Source organism: Amblyraja radiata, chromosome 7, assembly GCF_010909765.2.
Source record: "Amblyraja radiata isolate CabotCenter1 chromosome 7, sAmbRad1.1.pri, whole genome shotgun sequence".
NCBI classification, from domain to species: Eukaryota; Metazoa; Chordata; class Chondrichthyes; order Rajiformes; family Rajidae; genus Amblyraja; species Amblyraja radiata.
The window spans coordinates 17,446,435-17,465,274 of NC_045962.1; the positions used below are offsets into that span (position 1 = coordinate 17,446,435).

At 39.4% G+C, this 18,840-nt stretch overlaps 1 protein-coding gene across 1 annotated transcript in view; it reads left to right on the forward strand.

Moving 5' to 3' along the window:
• LOC116975080 (collagen alpha-2(V) chain) overlaps positions 1–18,840 on the forward strand; it is a 246,679-nt gene that overhangs the window by 201,030 nt on the left and 26,809 nt on the right. The window contains exons 38-47 of the mRNA XM_033023785.1: positions 1,781–1,834; positions 2,995–3,102; positions 3,195–3,248; positions 5,396–5,449; positions 6,458–6,619; positions 8,654–8,761; positions 12,703–12,810; positions 13,774–13,827; positions 13,953–14,060; positions 17,261–17,314. Coding sequence (XP_032879676.1) covers positions 1,781–1,834; positions 2,995–3,102; positions 3,195–3,248; positions 5,396–5,449; positions 6,458–6,619; positions 8,654–8,761; positions 12,703–12,810; positions 13,774–13,827; positions 13,953–14,060; positions 17,261–17,314 — 864 coding nt within the window. The remainder of the gene's footprint in view (positions 1–1,780; positions 1,835–2,994; positions 3,103–3,194; positions 3,249–5,395; positions 5,450–6,457; positions 6,620–8,653; positions 8,762–12,702; positions 12,811–13,773; positions 13,828–13,952; positions 14,061–17,260; positions 17,315–18,840) is intronic.

Here is an 18,840-nt window from a genome sequence, read left to right on the forward strand (position 1 = left end):
GATGTAGTAATATCCGTTCCACCTCTGGTTGTACATCACATGTCCTTGCTTGACAAAGGGATTAGTGTCAGTGAATGGCGCAGAATGGTTTTAAGTGAGGTCCCTTTTATTAATGAATAGCTGATAATCCTATTAGTGGTTAGTTGAAGGTCCGGTGACACTGATTGTAACTTTTGGACCAAACTTGTAAAGAGTTTATGTAAGAATGTTTGTTATTTCAGAGAAAAATATATAACCTGTAGTTCACTGTCTGTAAGGGTGGTGGAAATAGAATCAATTAAGGAATTGGATCAGAAGTTGAGAACGAACAATGTTCAGAGCGATGTGGAGAAAGCAAAGGAATGGTGGTAGGTTTGATGTAATAGGAAATGACTTGACCTAGATCAGCCACATGGCCTCTTTCTATGAGGTGACATAACCTTACGTCTGTAACACATGAATGTGTGAAGACTGTGAGATGTGTTTATGGAGGCCAGCAGCAATGTTGGGTGTCTACCAACAAACCTCGACCTACCTGACCGAGTTTTGGCAGTAAGTGAGAAATTACAGAAGGGTAAACGGAACCATGTGATGCTCTTGCAGTAGTACATAGGATGGGGATTTGAAAATGCAATTCATTGATATTAGGCACGTTGTTCAACATCTGGGTTTGTTGGATCCAGGTCTTCGGGGCTTCGCTCCTAGCATTGACTGTCAGAATGATTTATTTTTGCTACCTTCTGTCTGTGTGTCTGGATTGTCTCATACAGACCATGTTGACTTTATATAGACTCAAGACTCATGTATGGGCCCCCTGTTGAGGAGAAAAGCCAATGAACAGCACAGCCAGAGCTGCTTATGTTACGCAATGAATGCAATGAAAAGTCAGCTTGAACTTGCTGTGCTGTCTGCAGTGTATCTCACAGGCATGGGTTAATTACAAACCCCAGTCCTTTTTTGGTATTACTTAATTCGCCCTCGCTTTGTTTTGACAATAAGTTTTCAGAAGTCTTATTACTTTTTTTCTATAATAATTTATGGATCCATGCTTCTACCAGAGACAGTCAGCACAAGGATTAATTACTGTCACAGTGTTTAAAAGGAAATCTCTACCTCATTACTTTCTGTTAGTAAGACACAGCTATGTTTGAAAGCAATAAAGGGATCTGAAAAGAATAAAGGAAGGAGATTGTGTAATAGGGCAAATGGTTTATGTATCTGTCAATGCAATGCAAAATATGAAGCAACTTCTTAATGCAAATTAAGTGAAAACTATTGCAAGCAATTAAGTTGTGGGAAGTTTTCATAGTAAGATCCATTGATGTAGCTAATACTTATGAGATCAGGGGAGATATATTTGCACATTGCTGAATGAGAAAGTAGAATTAAGAGATTATGGTTCCCAACTTTATTTCATCCCGTTTACCCCTGGCAACTTTAATAGCACATAACAATGTTATTTCATTTATTTATGAACAACTGATGATGAACAGATACCGGTATACCAGAACCAAACACAGTCAGTCAATGAGAAAAATATGTACAAATCCAGAATTAACAAATTTATCTCCTGGGGGTAAATTTGCCCCAGGTTGGGAACCCTTGTGGCTAGAGGAAGACGAGTCTGAAATGCATTAATTGGAGTCAGACTCGTTGGATGTCCCTCTATCTGATTCTTAAGGTTCATTGACTTGTTTAATAGAACAGCAAATACTTTTTAGATGAGCAACAGTATCTGTAATCTGGCACAAGCTCACAAGTATTTGTGTTGATGGTGACTTCCATTGATTTTCTTTTCCAGGGTTCTCGTGGTGAGACTGGTACCACTGGTGCTGTTGGATTCGCTGGACCTCCAGTAGGTTATCTATGTGCAAAGAAGCTGCTTTCAAGCTTCTCTTTCATTTATTCTATTGACAGTCGGTCTATGAAATGCAAGCCAATCAAATGTTTTGCTGGGGGTGCGGCCAGACGCTGTGTTATGTGACGAGAAGTACAGATAACTGGATCAATTATCCATAACATGCAAATTCATAGTGCATTATGGCAGCCAAGGAAATTAAACCACAGAAGGCAGTGGAGGCCAATTCACTGGATGTTTTCAAGAAAGAGTTAGATTTATCTCTTGGGGCTAACGGAATCAAGGGCTATGGGGAAAATGCAGGAACAAGGTACTGATTTTGGATGACCAACCATGATCATAACCATGAATGCCGGTGCTGGATCGAAGGGCTGAATGGACTTCTCCTGTACCTATTTTCTATGTTTCTAAATTCAGTTCATCAAGCAAATTAGTGGATCAAAATCTAGGACCATGAGCTACCAGACTGTCATTCAAAAAAATATCTGGATCAATAATATCCTTTAAGAAACAGGTCTGATCTCCTTACCTGGTCTGGTCAAAAGTGATTGCAGACCCATAGGGATGAGATAGACCATAATCTATCATTTGAAATGTTCTAGTTAGACTCAAAGCAATTAGGAATAGACAATTACCATTGACCTGGCCTGTGATGATCATATCACAAGATCAAATTACAGCAATATCTTGAAAATGTCTCTCATGTTATTGTGAACTACAGTGGAAGGATGTGCTCATTAATTTATACCTCTCCTCATAGGGAGGATCTTTGGATAGACTGATTATTGTGCTTTTATCCAAAAAGAGTTGCTGATTTTTTTAAACTAATGACTGAGATGTCTCACACATCACTGGGCTAGACTTGATTATTTTACTGTTACTTGCCAGTTTACATCACCTTCACCAGACATTGTTAAAAGGAATAATCTTTGTTATTCGATGGGGAGAAAATCTCACAAGGAATTATTAATCACACTGACAAAGCTCCTGTAATCTAAGTGTAAGAAGCATAAATCATAATCTTACTGCTCTGAGCATGATAATTGTGGCATAGTGAAATTCTCTCTAGACGAATATCGATGATATATATGAGTTGATTTTCTTCACTAATTCATAATTTAGCTCCCCACTAAAATACCCAATTGCATTCTGAACAGGGCAACGATGGACAGCCTGGAGTTAAAGGTGAGACTGGTGAGCCCGGTCAGAAGGGTGATGCTGGCTCCCCGGGACCTCAGGGACTAGCAGGATCTCCCGGCCCGGCAGTAAGTACATCACTAGCAGAGATAATGGAAATTTTAAAAAGTTCATGGTTATTTACGATTATTCATCGTAATGCTCCTAATTCCTTTTCTAGGGTCCTTTTGGAGTTACAGGACTTAAAGGTGGACGTGGTACTCAGGGTGCACCTGTACGTATGTTTTTCAAACTTTGTAGATCTTTTTTTCTAGTTTCTATTTGCTTTGAATAATTCACTTTCTTACTACTTTCTGGAACAATGTATTAAATGTGCTCAATTAAGAGACTGGAAATGTTTTAATGTTATGAATTCTCGTATTTCTCAAACACCCCAAAGTGTTTCTCTACATGATGGATGACTTAATTTCACAATTATGTAGTTGCATAGATTACTATTAGTCTTGAACGTCCACTGTGGTTTGCTTTTGGAATTTTAGTGCAGTTAATTATCAGCCAGCTCCTTGTCACCCTGCCTTTCTGCTGTGCTTGGGCACAATGGCACAACGGTAGATTTCCTGCCTTACAGCGTCAGAGACCCGGGTTCGATCCTGACAATGGGTGCTGTCTGTAAGGAGTTTGTACGTTCTCCCTGTGACCTGCGTGCATTTTCTCCGGGTACTTCAGTTTCCTTCTACACTCCAAGATGTACAGGTTTGTAGGCTAATTTGTAGGCTAATCCCGAGTGTATGCAGGATAGTGTTAGTGTGTGGGGATCACTGGTCAGTGTGGATTCGGAAGGGCCGAAGGGCCTGTTTCTGCACTGTATCTCTAAACTAAACTAAACTAAAAAAGCTACTGTAGGTACTCTGAGCCAACACCTTCGCATTACTAGCAATTATTAATCATCAGCTCCATAATGACTGTTCATTGAGCTGTCATGCTGTTAATTCTGCATTCTTATTCTGCAACCCACTGATTGGCACTCAGGGACAGTTTCTTCCCAGCTGTTACCAGACAACTGAATCATCCTACTACAATCAGAGAGCAGTGCTGAACTACTATGTAACTGATATCTACCTCTTTGGTGACCCTCGGTCTATCCTTGATCGGACTTTTCTGGCTTTATCTTGCACTAAATGTTATTCCCTTATCATATATCTATATACGATGTAAATGGCACAAATGTAATCATGTTTTGCCTTTGTGCGGACTGGATAGCACGTAACTAAAGCTTTTCACCATACTTCGGTACATGTCACAATAAACTAAACAGTAAACTGTAAACTATCAGAGGTTTAAACACAGATAAGGCCATGTTAAACTAAAATTGCTACATTATTATTCAATGGTTTAATTGTACTTTACTTGCCACATGTACCGAGGTACAGTGAAATTCATTTTTGTATACAGCTCAGTACAAGTATCAATATACGTAAGTACTTCGATACATCTGAGATAAGCATCTCAGACACAGTACAAGTGTACAGCCTAGTACATTGAGATAGGATATATTGTCTCCAGATTGGCGCCATTTTCAAGTACCTGTTGTTGTAAGTACAGGGTTCTCGGGCCACATTATTATCAATTATGCCTAAAGTGTTGTAACTCCCAAACATCTTGACATACAAATCACAGATTAAAAATCGAAAACTAAGCCACTGCCCGAAAGCGAGTCAAAAATGTGTTCCATGTGTGAATTTTGTTAATTCAGAAACAAGTTTTAAAAATGTTACTTATTATTGATGTATCTATTTAACTTGAATTGTCCACATATAATTAAGAAAACATGTTGTTTAAATTTAGAGAACGGCCAACCAAGTCTGATTATTTTACATTTAGACATTTGAGTATTATTTAATGAGTGTAACCACACAATGTGCCACTACTCCAAACTGAGACCAGGTTCTGGGTAGACAAAATGCTGGAGAAACTCAGCGGGTGAGGCAGCATCTATGGAGCGAAGGAATGGGTGATGTTTCGGGTTGAGAACCTTCTTCAGGTGTCACTTGACCAGAATCCTGTGCAACTTCCTTGGACACATGCTTAACTGATTCAGGGTCACATTTCTGCATTCCTTGTTGTCCTGCCTTTCTGCTGTGTATGGGCACGCTAAGTATTCTGTGCCAACACTGTGCCACCTCCTCCAACCTCACCCTCAGCTTGTTTAAAGCCATTCAGAATCACTCATTTTCTCTTCCAAACTCACGCCAAATCCATGTCAATCCGGTACTAGCGTTCCACTCATTTATAGAACTTTATGATTGTTGTGTTTAATTTTGACCACATTGAGTGTTGCAGATCAATTAACATAACTGTTCAAAAGATAATCTAGATTAAGTGAATCCTGGCTGCGATTTAACCTTGTTTTCTTTATAATAGGGTCCCACTGGATTTCCTGGCCCTGCAGGTAGAGTTGGACCTCCAGGACCAACTGTGAGTAGTGATTTACAGGAAAATAAAAACATTTGTTGGGTCACAAGGGTGATGCATCTTGTATTAACCTAATAAAGAGCACAATAATCTGCTTCCATATATCAAACACCAATGTAAATGTTTTCAAGAGTTAATTAAAGCCATTTGTTCTGCTTATCTTGAGATAATGTAATAATTTCTTTCCTCTGGAAACTATTTTCCCCAGAATAATTTGGTGATGGGAATCCACAATAATGTCTAATAACAGTTTAAACTAGCATTAAGAGCATTGCATGGTAAATATGACACCTGTTGGCTAAACTAATCTAATGATGATATTGGCATAATGCTAATGGACAATATTGATTCAGTGACAACAATGAGATTACATGGGATCCAGGGAGAGCTAGCTGCTTGGTTACAGAATTGGTTTCATGGAAGGAAGCAGAGGTACTGGTGGAAGGTTGCTTTTCGGGCTGGAGGCCTTTGACTAGTGGTGTGCCTCCGTGAACGGTGTTGGTTTATATCAACGGTTTAGATGAGAACGTGCAAGGCATGATTAGTAAGTTTGCAGATGACACTATAGTAGGTGGTATAGTGGACGGTGAAGATGGTTATCAAAATTACAACAGAGTCTTGATCAGCTGGGCAAGTTGGCTGAAGAATGGTTAGTGGAGTTTAATGTTGATAACTGAGAAGTGTTGCATTTTGTGAAGATATGCCTGTGCAGGACCTTCACAATGAATGGTAAGGCTCTGGAGAGTGCTGTAGAACAGAAGGATCTAGGAGTACAGATGACCAGTTCCCTGAAAGTGGCATCACAGGTGGTAAAGAAGACTTTTGATGCATGTGAAAAATTAGTATGTCGAAATACGATCTATAAAATACAAGTTCTGTACTTCAATCAAAATCGCCTCTACATCAAATGAAAGAAAAATTTGAGGCAAGGAGAAAACATTAGCAACAGTGAGACTCGATCTATGTTAAAATAATAAGATGATGAACTCATCTCTCCCCTCTCTCTTGTAGGGTGAAGCAGGTCCTGCTGGTCCCTTAGGGGCTCCTGGGAAGGAAGGTCCTCATGGTCTGCGAGGTGACGCTGGGTCACCTGGGAAGACGGGTGATTCTGGTCCTCCAGGGACAACTGGTAGCTCAGGTGATAAAGGAGAACCTGGAGATGATGGTCCAACCGTAAGTGCAATTAGAGTTTTAGCTCAACGTGAAGCCTGAAACAAATGTCTGAATGAAATAGAATGTAGTTGCAATATTATTATCACCATAGTTAAAAATTAAATTCCTATGATAAGCTAATCATGCAACCAGATAGCTGTATAAAATTCATCTTGTAAAATGCACGCTCTTCAAAATTATGTGGTTTATCAGTTTTGTTAATATGCTGCTGAACAGTTTAATAAATATGCTTTTAATATTGAATTGACTGCATTAAACATATCTATAGGAAGATAGACACAAAATGCTGGAATAACTCAGCGGGACAGGCAGCATCTCTGGAGAGAAGGAATCTATGCTGATGATTACCAATATCTTGATGATTACCAATTTTAGCAAAAGGAACAAAAATAGCATCTTGTATCAATATAAGATGTGATGAACAAGAGATGAAAACCTTCCATCATTGATCGAGACTCATGAGATAAGAATTGCTTGGAGGTCATGATGATGGGTGGAAGAAAGCCAATGTCTGCAGATGTGGATGAGATCTTGTGGATTTCCACCCAGTGAGTGCTGGAGGTGGAGGCAGAAACATTCCTCACATCCAAGAAATATATTTGAAGGGTCAAAATCCATAAGTTGGAGTCCAACAGGCCGGAAACAGGAGCAATGTTCCTGTTTCCTATTTGGCTTGCTTGAACATATTGGGTTGAATGTTGGGCCATGACCACAACATTCAACGTATGAGAGGTTGACGTAGAATATGTCCCTTGACAACATGGGAATAAAAATACAACAATCTAGGTCTCAACAAGTGGCGAGATAAGAATGGAGGGTGAAAATAAAGAGCAAAACAAGTTGCCAAGTCAAAATTGCAGGGAATTGTTATTTTCTAAGTTGAAATATCTATTTGGTGGCTTTATTAAATGGCATATATTAACTTTTCACCATGCATTTCCACACTACTGGAAATTATATTTAATTCATCAATACCACACTTTATGATCACATTACTATAATGAAAAGACAAGTTAAATTATTGACTAGAAACCGTTGTGTGTATTGTAGGATTTATCAACATGTGAGCGGCACAGCTAGCGAATAAATAGAGAATAAATATTATCGTGATATTGCATTGATAAAAATAATTTAAGTGAGTTATGAGTTACAAATATATAAAATAACATTGTGAGTGATGTAGGAACCAATTGTGTTATTGACCAAATTTTATTTTAGTCTTAGTAATTATTTAAATTCAAAACCTGAAATCTATTTCCATGTACGAAAAAATATATATTTGTTGTAGTGGACAGCCAGACTGATGACCAAAATATCATTGATACCAAGATTACATCCAGATTCTACCAATGGAAGCCAATTTCTTGCCTATTTTCCTGTTGTCAAACAAGCACCAAATGGATCAGGTTGCAGTGGTGATAACAGGCAGTAATTCCTTGCCTTTGCCGCAACCAATTCTCTTTGGTGGCTGTGTTTCTTCCGAACAGGGATGTGCCCATCAGAGGTCTATTCCTGCAGTTTGGTCTATCTGAACACATTGCAGTGATCAGGAGTCTTATAAAGTTGTGAGGCAGTGGGATTCACTGCAATTTGGTTCAGTATAATGGGAGTTTCAACAGTGGATAAGATGCACAAGAATTGCAGCCATGCCGTTAATATCTCCGGAATGCCTAAAATCAGGGCATAAATCTATACCAGTGCTGGTGTAATTAACATACTGATCCTTTGCATACGACATGAGGCTGTTTACATAAAGAGCAGTTTTAGAATGAGGAGATTGGCATGGAATGATCGTTAACATATGATTTTAATCAGTTTGCATAAATTTCCTCAAAAAAAAATAGCTGAACCTCTCTTACCATCGAGACAGTGACAGTCCTCTGCTGCTTGTTAAGCACAGATGTTTTAGGTAGTGTTCCACATGTGGTAGATGCAGCTGGAAGAAACTTGACAAACTTATTTTTAACTATGTCTATTCTCACAACTATACCTTAATTGCAATCTGAAGCAACGTGTCTCTGTTCTGACTTCCAGGGTCCGGACGGTCCTCTCGGTCCACAAGGTACAACAGGACAAAGAGGTCTTGCAGGAATGCCAGGCCATCGTGGGGAAAGAGGCATGCCTGGTCTGCCAGGCCCAGCTGTAAGTGTTGCTCTCTGAGTTGCTTCATCCCAATGACAAGGGCTATGTAGTTTAGCTAAAGTTCAGGAATGACTAAAGCTGTAGACATTTTAATCAATCCGAACACTGTATCGTGACAACTGTAATCTTTGACCAAATTTCAGGGCTTGTCAATTGAATTACAATTCATTACGAGGCTTCTTGCGCAGTATTAAAATCAATGCTCGTAAAAGGCTTTAAATGTTTGGCAGTCGATAGGTTACTTAGCAGAGGCAATGATAAACACATTTCTGATACGTGAAACATTGGCAAAAAAGTGATTGTGGGAATTTGTTGATTTGCTGTTAATCTTACTCTTATAACGTAGCATTGAAACTCATATCAAAGTCTTCAATCGCTCTTTCATATAAATGGAAAATTCTGTGTTCTGAATATTAATGCATGTGTTAACAGATGAAAAAATATCATGGCACATTTAAAACAAAGGCACGACTCATCTGGTTTGACTTCTTCTAGCTTAGAAGTTTAGTTTAGTTTAGAGATAGAGCATGGAAACAGGCCTCAGGGCACACAAGTCTGTGCCAACCAATGATGTCCCATACATTAGTTCAAACCTACACAAGAGAGACAATTTACAGAAGCCAATTAACCTGCAAACCTGCACATCTTTGGAATGTGGGAGGAAACAGGAACACCTGGAGAATACCCACCAAATCACAGGGAGAACATTCAAACTCTGCACAGACAGTATCAATCTACTGCTGCGCCACTCTGCCACCGTTACATGATGTGATGATTGTTGAGATGTTAAATGACAGAATTAATCTCTATCAGTGGGCCCAGTGAAGGGAGCCTCCAAAACATTTTACAAATCCATTTTTTAAACGTTCACATTGAAATTGCACAAAGCGGAAAAAGAATCTCCTTGCACTCAGAGTAATTTCAGAATGGGATTAACTGGTTGTGAAGTTAGTGGAAACAGAGTCAGCTTCTTCAAATATGACCAATTCCCAAGCTGGAAATGTCCAACACCAGAAGGCATAAGTGAGAGGGAGAATGTTTAATGGAGATGTGCAGGGCAGGTTTTTTACATGGAGAGTGGTAGGGACTTGGAGCACATTGCCAGGTAGTGTTTAAGCTTTTAGTTAGCACAAGGAAGTGGAAGGAGTAGAGGGATATGGCATCATGGTCAGCACAGACATTGTGGGTTCCTGTGCTGTATTGCCCTATGTTCTATGAATTCGACTGGCACACAGGGCAAGAGGCGTGGGGATGAGGTGGATGGGCTATCAACAGACACAGATTTGATGAAATGCATTGCTTCCCTCACAGGTGTAACCAATTCTAAAAGCGTGTAATTTACATCATTGCCTGAAATTATTAACACGATTTGTTCTCTAACAAATATAGATGTAATTGTATAGATTTTCTTATAATTTTAACCACAGAGTTATGATTCGCATCATATTATTTCAAGCTGCTTTGTTCAATATTTTTGGCACGAATAATGTGCTAAACAAAATCAGAGATGCTTGTGTATTGTTGCTTTATTTTATTTTGGATGATATAAAGTAAAGTATTATCCTGATTGCCAAAGAATATATGAGATGCATCATGGTGAAGTATGTTTCAAATTACATTAAGATAACTCGCTTTCAACCAACTGAATAACACATATAAAATAATAAGAATGCAGTGAAATATTTTCAACGGTACATATGATGATTGTATATTCCATGTTAAAGGGAATGATTTTGCTCATATGGGTTCACATTGTTCCAAACCAATAATTATACAACATTTTAATGGGGAATAGTCAAAATGGCACGAAATCTTGACTGAGCATTTGGGTGTTTTTAACTTTTAGGATGTTTTTAGAGTTCCCTTTATGTTATTTAGATTAATATTGATTAGACTACAATAAGTTAATCAGTTCATTTGATGCATTCACTGATGAGCATGATGTAGACACCAAAGGTTTGACTGAAGCCCATTAGTTATATCAGCAGCTATTTATTTTTATAGTTTTCTCATTCTCTGATTAATTTACTCAAACAATTGTGGCTTGAGATGGGAGTTGCATATAAATCCACTTAGTACTATTGTGTACATTATAGAGTGCATGTTGTCTCAAAATGGCAGCTGGGCCTGATATTTTTTATTATAATATGTAGGTTGGGACACTTATCATACTTACCTGTGCATAGCCTATCAAAAACCGGAACTTCATAAAGCTGTGTTTTAAAAGTGCCTGTGCAGATAATCATAAAACGTTGGTCACCCTGCTATAGGAAGGATGTTGTTAAGCTGGAACGAGTACAGTGAAGATTTATAAGGATGTTGCCAGAATTTGAGGGCCTGAGCTAAAGGGAGAGGTTTGGCAGGCAACCTTATTCCTTGGAGCAGATGAGGTTGAGAGGTGATCTTTTAGAGGTTTTTAAGGTTTATGAAGGGAATAGATATAGTGTAAATGCAGAATCTTTCAGGGAATAAAATAAACAGGGGATATAGGTTCCTGGTGCGAGGGGAAAGATTGAATAGGAACCTGAGGAGCAACATTTTCACAGTGTGGTGGGTGTATGGAAAGAGCTGCCAGAGGAGGTAGTTGAGGCAGGTACTATAAAAATATTTGAAAGGCATTTGGACAGGTTCATGGATAGGGAAGGTTTTTTCTGCCTATGTACATGGAAAATGCAGACAGTTGGGACAAGTGTAGATGGGGCATCTTGTCGGCATGGGCAAGTTGTGCCAAAGGGCCTGATTCCATGCTGTATGACTCTGTGACTATGACATATGGTGGTCTGCTAGGCCTATTTTTGTACAGCACAGCTTTGATGAAGATTTATGTTACTTTATACATGATATCAATCACAACTTGCATTGCTTTAAATGGCGTGTGATTTCCATTTATCCACAAACTGATATCAAGGCTGAAGTATTGTCAGGATTACTCAGTACTGGATTTATCTGCTTTGCTTATTTTTCTTCAAAAGTTTGTCCATAATTCATTAATTCTTTGATGGATCGATATGTACATTGTAAGGGAACATACTTCATGCAGAGGATAATCGAAACGCATTTGGTTAGGTCATGTAATCAATTCAATCTTTTTTGCCATGTTAACTGTGACTCCAGCTCTTGAGAGTGATTGGTGGCCCTTGCACAGCTTTTTATTGCACCCAAGGAAGTGGAATCATACCTAACCAACCATTATGCAAGACTCTTTCTTGCAATGCAGAGAATTCACCACCTTGTCATTCAAGATCGAAGTTGTAGTTAAGCCCCTCGTGTGAGGTAATGAGAATATGAGTGTCACAGAGGTTAATTAGTAAGAACTTTCGCTCCTAAATCGCCAAGCTCCTCAATCTGCACTGGCTGGATATATCAGCCAGCCAACGCTTAGTTCATATGTCAGCTGCCGTAAAGATAATGGGTCGATAAAAGACCCACATGGCTGGGAAAAGCAGGAATTGACCGATGCGGGTAAATTACATTTTAATCGATATTAACGTTTGCATGGATATTTAAGGTGTGGGGGACAAAGTTTAAAGGAGATGGGTGGGACAATTTTTTTTAGGCAGATTGTGGTGAATGCCTGGAGCATGCTGCTGGGGGTGGTGGTGGAGGCAGACACGATAATGGCATTTAACAGGTTTGTGGATGAGCATATAGAGGGAATGAGGGATAGAGATTATGTGCAGGGAGATGAGAGTTGGCCTTGGCATCATATTTGCACAGACATTGTGGGCCAAAGGGCATGTTCCTATGCTGCACAGTTCTATGTTCTAAGAATTGGTAGAAATTAACATCACATTTTTCTTTTGGTAACATTCTGAAGTACTGAAAGTTCAAGAGTCTTTTCCATTTAGTTATGGAATATTTTATTTCTAATTATCATGGTTCAATCTGTAGCATGCTATGTGCCGCGCAGTGTGACAGCTCCTGTACTGTTGCCTTTCCAGGGTCAACCTGGCAAACAAGGACTGACAGGCTCTTCCGGTGAACGAGGCCCTTCAGGCCCAACGGGTGCACAAGGTTCACGTGGACCTCCTGGTGAAGCTGGTCAGGATGTAAGTAAAATTCCACGTTGTTTGACTCTCAATAGCTGGAATATTATTACCATAAATGTAGCATCTTCACTCATTGGAAAGAAATGACCAATTATATTAATAGTAAGTCCCAAAGTGCAAAATGCCTTGCAGTCATGAGTACTTACTTTAGTATTAAAGATAGGCACAAAGTGCCTGAGTAATTCAACATGTCTCTGGAGAAAAAGGATGGGTGATGTTTCGGGTTGGAACCCTTCTTCAGACCTGACGTTTCGGATCAGGACCCATCTTTAGACCTGAAATCTGAAGAAGGGTACCAACCCGTAACTTCACCCATCTTTTTTCCCCAGAGATACTGCCTGACTGGCTCAGTTACTCCAGCACTTTGTGCCTAATTTTGGCATAAACCAGCATCTGCAGTTCGTTATTTCTAACATACTTACTGGGGTATTGTCATGTATGACCTGTGACTGCACAGCAAGATCTCACGGCCAACAATTGTGCATGAGATCCTTTATGTAGAGTTGAATGGAACAGCAATTTCAACAGGGTAGCACACCCCCAATCACAAAGGGAGCGCCAACATACATGATGTTTCAGCCAGGGAACTTGAATGCACAGCCTTCTGACTTGGGTGTAAGAGTTATTCCACTGTGACAAGTTTATCTCTTTCTTTAGATAGGAGATGAGGAGGAATTTATTTAGTCAGCGGATGGTGAATTCATTGTCGCAGACAGCTGTGGAGGGCATGTCAATGGATATTTTTAAGGCGGAGATTGACAGACTTAATTGATTAATACAGATGTCAGGGGTTACAGAGAGAAGGCAGGAGAATGGAGTTGCGAGGAAGAGATAGATCAGCCATGGTTGAATGGTGGAGAAGACTTAATGGGTTGAATGGCCTAATTCTGCTCCTAGAAAATATGAACTTCACTTGCATGTTACATGTGCATTCTTGGTAATTAGTTAATCTTTCTTCCCTAGGGTCTTTCAGGAGCCGATGGCACCCCTGGACGCGATGGGCGTGAAGGAGAGTTGGTAAAACAAAGCAAATTAATCGCTAAGCAATGAATTGATCTGTTTCTTTGTCGGTCCCATGGTCATCTTTTCAAGCGGTCCATGGTCGTGTTCCTCTGGTAACCAGCCTTGTCTTCTCTGCACAGGGAGATCGTGGCGATCCAGGACCTGCAGGTGTTTCCGGCGTGCAGGGTGGACCTGGAGCCCCTGGTCCCGTTGGTCCAACTGGAGAGCCAGGGCCTAGAGGGGAGACAGTACGTTAAACATATACATATTACAACACAGTCTTCTATTTAGCACTAACTGGCTATGAACTCAAATTATAGATGTTTTTGCAAAATCAACAAAAGGGAGACTCAAAATATGGCTCCATCTGGGCACCAAAGGACAATGTGGACCATACATTAGATACAACAGAACATATGAAGAGTCAAGAGAGTGTTATTGTCATAGATCCCAGACAGAACAATGAAACGCTTATTTGCAGCAGTACAACGGAATATGTAAACATAGTACTGTAAACAATATAATAAATGAGTAAAAAAGTTCAATGCAGATATATACACTTTTTTCTTTGAACTTTTTAAATCATTTTTTATATTGTTTACGTGCTTGTACTATATATGTGTATATATGTGTATATATGTGTATATATATATATATATATATATATATATATATATATATATATATACACACACACACACACACACACACATATATATATAAACTACTATTAAAACTACTATAGCAGGTACTTTGTGTTTTAATAGTAATTTTGTAATAATTTATATATATATATATATATATATATATATATGTGTGTGGAACATATATATTTATATATATATATATATAAATTATACATATTATAAATATATAATCATATAAACATACGCACGCACGCACACACAAAAAACAAACTAACAAACGATAATATTGCAAAAGGCCAAAACCAATTCCCCCAAGTCTATATAGTTCAGGGTAGACAAAAATGCTGCAGAAACTCAGCAGGTGAGGCAGCATCTATGGAGCAAAGGAAATAGGCAACGTTTCGGGTCGAAACCCTTCTTCAGACTATGTAGTTCAGGGCTTATTTGGAGGTTGCAGTGTTTAATAACCTAAATCATTAGGGAAGAGCATGATGGCTATTCCTGAACTTGGACATGACAGTTTTCAGGCCCCTATATCTTCTTCCCTATGGCTGGAGTGAAATGAGAGTGTGGCCAGGGTGGTGTGGGTCTCTGACGATGCTGGCTACCTTTTTGAGGTAGCGACTCCTGTAGATCCCTTCGATGGTGGGGAGGTCAGTACCTGTGATGGACTGGGCAGTGTTCACCACTTTTTACAGTCTTCTTCACTCACATTGCTTGCATTCGCTTACAGTGGTCACACTGAGTGCAACGATTTCATTGGATCGTGGAGGACATGGTAGACCACCCCTCCATACTGCATAAGCAGCAGGTAGCAAAAGATTGACTGACAATCATACTCATTATTCCAATTGGCTTGACTTGGACAGATTTTCTGTTGCTCTGAAGCCTCAACTGCCTGCTTCTTTACCACCCTGTGTGGAACCTCTGTGGAAGATGCATCTAGCATGGGTGAATGTTACACTGGCAGACAGCTACACTCACAGAAAGATCCTTCACTTAAACTTACCTGCTGCCATGCTCAGCATGATCAGGGCTATTGAAAGAAAAAGGCCGTTAAGCTTTTCCTTCAGTAACACTAAGTTAGTTACACTAAAGTTACAAAATAATATTATAGAATGGAAATGTTTAAAAAAATCAGGCACTAAAACATTCTGTATTTTCAATTAAAATATTTTTAAAAATAAATTATGAGAATAATATAAATTATGAGGAATAAATCGGGTAGATGCACAGAATCTCTTGCCTAGAGTTGGGGAATCGAGGATCAGAGGACATAGGTTCAAGTCGATGAGGAAAAGATTTAATAGGAATGGTGGGTGTATGGAACAAGCTGCCAGAGGTGGGTGTGTGGAACAAGCTGCCAGAGGTGGGTGTGTGGAACAAGCTGCCAGAGGTGGGTGTGTGGAACAAGCTGCCAGAGGTGGGTGTATGGAACAAGCTGCCAGAGGTGGGTGTGTGGAACAAGCTGCCAGAGGTGGGTGTGTGGAACAAGCTGCCAGAGGTGGGTGTACAGAACAAGCTGCCAGAGGTGGGTGTGTGGAACAAGCTGCCAGAGGTGGGTGTGTGGAACAAGCTGCCAGAGGTGGGTGTGTGGAACAAGCTGCCATAGGTGGGTGTACGGAACAAGCTGCCAGAGGAGGTAGTTGAGGCTGAGACTATCCCAACGTTTAAGAAACAGTTAGACAGGTACATGGATAGGACAAATTTGGAGGGATATGGACCAAACGCAGGTAGCTGGGACTAGGGTAGCTGGGACACATTGGCCGGTGTGGGCAAGTTGGGCCGAGGGCCTGTTTCCACACTGTATCACTCTATGACTCTGACTATGTTCTCTTACCTTACTCCCATCCACTGGTTTCTCCTATTCTCTGGGCTGGGGTTGCTGGGTGAACTGCTGACTTTTTCTGTGAAGGGTCCACCTCAGACCATTGAACTCCATGAGCAATCCACTGTAGATTGGGTCAGTGTGGGTCTTTCATTGGGATATATGGGTGGGTCCTGGCATTGAGAGCTGGCCTTAGGGCAGGAGATAAACTGATTGAGATGCGCATGGTAAAAGTTTCCAGATCCCAATCACATGTGTCCTAGGTGTAAAACTAGAATGCTGGAAACATTCAGGTCAGGAAGCATCGGAGAAAGGGGGAAGAATGAATGTTTTGGGTGATAGACCCTTCATCTGACATAACATTTGTTTAGCAAAGCTATTAATTACACATTGGTTTCAAATTGCCATATTTTGTTGACATTCACATAAACCAAACACAGCCAAATTCACTGAAAGCCATTACCCTAGCAGGTAGACCCATCCCTCGACACAGCAAAAGGAGCAGGCAGCAAAAGATGGGCTGGCAAACATACACATAACTTCAATTTGCTTGATTCGAACAGACATGGTTCAGCCTGGGCAGTCACACAATCATTATCAGTACTTCCCTAACGACAGAAGTTAAAACTACCCAAGTTTTATCAAAAAAGGGTGGTGAATTTGTGGAATTCATTGCCACAGACGGCTGTTGAGGCCAAGTCAATGGATCTTTTTAAGGCGGAGATTTGCCGATTCTTGATTAGTACGGGTGTGAGGGGTTATGGGGCGAAGGCAGGAGAATGGGGTTGAGAGGGAGAGATGGCTCTGCCATGATTGAATGGCGGAGTAGACTTGATGGGCTGAATGACCTAATTCTGCTCCTAGAACTTATGAACATGAAAATTTCCTTCATGCTTTGTGTGTTCTTCCATTAAGCAATATCACTATTCTTGCACATCAAAGCCAACTCACTTCCTCTCTTTTTCACCCTCAGGGTTCCCGTGGACCGCTGGGTACCTCTGGTCGAACTGGGGGTCGCGGATTACCAGTAAGCAATTTAAGAGATTATTGATTATCTTTAAGGCAAAATTCATTAAATGTGGTTTAGTAGCCATTACATTTTCAGTCTCTGCATTTATTTACTTTAATTTCAACCTACAGTCACCATCTTTGTCCATTCATTTTGATTTGATAAAATATAAAGACAATTATATCTAAGGAGAATGTTAAAAATTGTAGGTTTTACACATAATAAAAACTATATATTCATAGAATCAATTTTGCAAGCATTTCAGATATGTCCTGGTCACTATTCTTTATTTATGCTTTCATAGTCACAGCATGTTGACTCCAAGAGATGTCAAGAATTTATAGTTGGAATAAACTATATTAATTCTGATGTAAATCCAGCCCCAAACTGCATGACATAACGGTTTCAGCATTGGCTGCTGGTCTGTAATAGTTGTAATAAGCAAAGATCCTATAGCAAGCAAGACAGATCACTCGACGAAAAAGACATAGTACCGTCATGGGCAGATTCATGGGTAATTTTCGGCCCCATGTTAAGAGGCAAGTACTATGGGTTTCAGCCATGGAGCCAATCGCCAGTCTTCCAAACAAATTGATGTTGGTTGTGAGAAGCTTTTGTTTTGAATAAAAAGTTTTTCACAATAGTTTTTCACAAATTCATATGCATAAAATCTGCAAACTTGCAAATCTTTAGAGGAGAATCTTTATTTTATTTTTATCATTTTGGAATTAAATATATATGTACAGGCATTTATTCAGAACCCTCTTTCAATCAGTAGCATCTTACCAATGCATGGCATTTCATACAGGATCATTACAAAGCTTAATTTTCTACTTGCAGTGTGATACCTGTAATATACTAATTAACATCTGAAATATGTCTCCATGCTGGTTTAGTAGAGATATTAACTCCAAACGAGTTTAAAAAATATATACCAATGTCCGGATTAAAATACTAATAGAGTGATTTGAAATGTTGAGTTATAAAAATATATTTTTAGTTTCCATTTTTGGGACCATATCATAGGCAAGAATGCATTTAGAATTAGGCAATGCGAACAGTTAGTGGTGCAGTCACGATGCTGAATTAAGGAAATTGCTATAATTCAATGTATCTCAATCACAATGTATCATTCAGAAACACAAGGAACTGCAGTTGCTGGAAACATGAGCAAAACTGGAAGGAATGGATCAGTGATATGTTGGGTCGAGTCTGAAGAAAGGTCTTCAGTTTAATATTCTAATTTAGCCAGATTTGCTTTGAAATTATTCATTAATAGATTTAACCTGAGTAGACAGCTGGAAATGGATGTATCAAAATAAAACTGCAGAAATCCATCTGTGGTTAATGTGCTAAACTTGTTGCACATTTGGGTCACTGTGTTTTGAATTTAATGGAATGAATTTTGGAGCAATACAGTCTAACACCGCTATCTTCAGGATGTATTTACATCTAATTTAAATCAGTCCTACTTCACCATCTGTGTGCCATCTGCTTTTAAATGCCTGAAAAAACATTTTAGTAAATCATTCTGCTTAGTTTAT